This window comes from Aptenodytes forsteri, unplaced genomic scaffold, assembly GCF_000699145.1.
Source record: "Aptenodytes forsteri isolate BGI_AS27 unplaced genomic scaffold, ASM69914v1 Scaffold49, whole genome shotgun sequence".
NCBI classification, from domain to species: domain Eukaryota; kingdom Metazoa; phylum Chordata; class Aves; order Sphenisciformes; family Spheniscidae; genus Aptenodytes; species Aptenodytes forsteri.
The window spans coordinates 4052721-4054861 of NW_008795125.1; the positions used below are offsets into that span (position 1 = coordinate 4052721).

The following is a 2141-nucleotide window of genomic DNA, read 5'->3' on the forward strand; positions in this document are numbered from 1 at the left end:
CCACCACAAGAACAAAGGACGCAGTACAGGAAGCACTATTGCTCTATAGTTCTTGTGCTGTAAATACGGAGACTGATTATAAATGTCAGGAGGTTTATCCTTTGAGTTAAGTCTGCCTCAATCAAGTAAGACAGTTATCGCCCATTTAAATTCAGCTTTTTACACAAGTTTAAATCCAACTAATATAGCTACAGTTCCCAGGGGTGGGGATTCTATTCATACAGAATTCGTATTAATTTAAAATGGAAAGTATAGTATTTGAGGCAATCATAGCTGATAAGAAGTCACCTATGCAAAAAGGGAAGAATATAACACTGATTATATTTTAATAAAAAGAAATCTATCCTTACTGTATATAAGGGGTAATATCCACTTCTGTCCACTTTTCCCGTATGCTGAATAAGCTGTTGAATCTTTCCTGATTGTCTTCAGGTAAGTCTTCTACTTTTAGCAGAAAGATGGTCTCTGGTCTTGAGCTTTTATCCATGAGAGCCAAGCCCTGTAGATCAGCAGAGAGAAAATGTTAAGTAAAGACAAAACAATTAAACTTACTTCTTTCTGGCAATAATCCATACAAGTTGCCCTTTGCACCTCCAAAGCCTTCTAAAACTGCACTACTAGAGGCAAAGTGAAAAAGTATCACAAAGGCGCTGTTTTACAGGCAGTATTTATCATTTCCTTTATGACAAGAAGGGAGGGGGAAATCCATTAAGTCCCAAGATCTCTCTGCCTCCTTTGAGCCGAAGGATTTCCATAGTGCTTGCTACTCTACTGGCTGTCACTACAATCTGCTCGACAATAGCTTCAGCTTCTGTTCTAGTTACATTTACAGGTCTTAGCTGTACAGCTGAAACTTTTCTTCAAACGGTGAAACATGCCAGACTTACAGAAACCCAAATTGTCATGATTCCAGACTACTGATGCTCATAGAGGATGTCCTAAGATGTACTTTAACTCAAAAGCTGACAGAAATAACACCATCAATCCCCATTAATCGATAAAATCCACATATGACACAAGTCAGTTAACAGCCTACTCATGAAAGAATCCATACTTCTTTATGTTTTTACCTTAAGCTGATCAAGCCTTGTTGTCATCCCTTCAGGGACGCTTTGTTGCCAGACTTCTTGAAACTCTGATAGATTGAATTTAACTGCATTTTGCAAAAGCATTTGTGCTATAGCTCTGCATATTTTATCTTCATGCATTTCAAAGTAAACCTCCCCTGCTGAGAAACAAAAAACAGGTTATCCTGGGTTCTTGCTTTTTGATAAAAGAACAGAGAACAGCCTTGTATTTCCATTCTGTTCTACAGTCTTCTACATACCAAGTATCCTGTTTTTTTCTTTTCCTCAGGGAGTAACCTGACTTAGTATTACTTTGGATAAATGACGGTATCTTCTCCTTCTCAAGAACAAATTCAGCAGAATATTGTGTGTGTGTGCAGCACTGCCTGAGCTACAGTATGTATTCATTCATATCAATAAATGTATTTGCCTCCCATCTTTTCCCCTTTCACATTAACACTGATTCTCCTACAGCTTTCATTCCTATTTCTGAGTGGCTTGTATTAAAATGTTTGCTGCCTGCAGTTGAACAATTAAACAAAACTTCCACTTCCTTAATCATCCTTATGAGATGAAGGGAATAATGAGAATTTATTTTCTTTCACACTGACTTGGCTAAAATTCTCTGAACAATGTCAGGCATAAACCCTTCCACTTTTTCAGCCGTTTGGACTTCCTGCAATTCAAACTCGTTCCTTGTGCAACCTGCCTAAATATACTAAGACGACAAGCTGTGTCACTCCAACTACTTTCCTATGTCCTTTAAGGTTGAGTGCAACTCCTACTTCAGCCAAAGGTGAGATGAAAGCAACTGTGGGGAAGAATTCAGATTGAGATTAAGGCACTGAAATGTTATGTCTGTGCGTGAGATGGGCAATGGAGATTTCATCAAAGCAATCAATGGACCTTGTGGTGCAGTTCAAGGGACCAAAGGCAGATGTCTACCTCAGACAAGCTGAATTCATAGAATCATTAAGTTGAAAACCCCATAAAAATCACGGACCCCAACCGTCAACCCAACACCACCATATCCACTAAACCATGTCCCTAAGTGCCTCATCTACACGTCTTTTA

The 2141-nt window shown here is 38.8% G+C and overlaps 1 protein-coding gene across 1 annotated transcript in view; it reads right to left on the reverse strand.

The window, feature by feature from the left end:
* Positions 1–2141, reverse strand: part of DSCC1 (DNA replication and sister chromatid cohesion 1) — a 15887-nt gene that overhangs the window by 2133 nt on the left and 11613 nt on the right. Inside the window, exons 7-8 of the mRNA XM_009277253.2 lie at positions 1071–1225; positions 351–499 (exon numbers count right to left, since the gene is read on the reverse strand). Coding sequence (XP_009275528.1) covers positions 351–499; positions 1071–1225 — 304 coding nt within the window. The remainder of the gene's footprint in view (positions 1–350; positions 500–1070; positions 1226–2141) is intronic.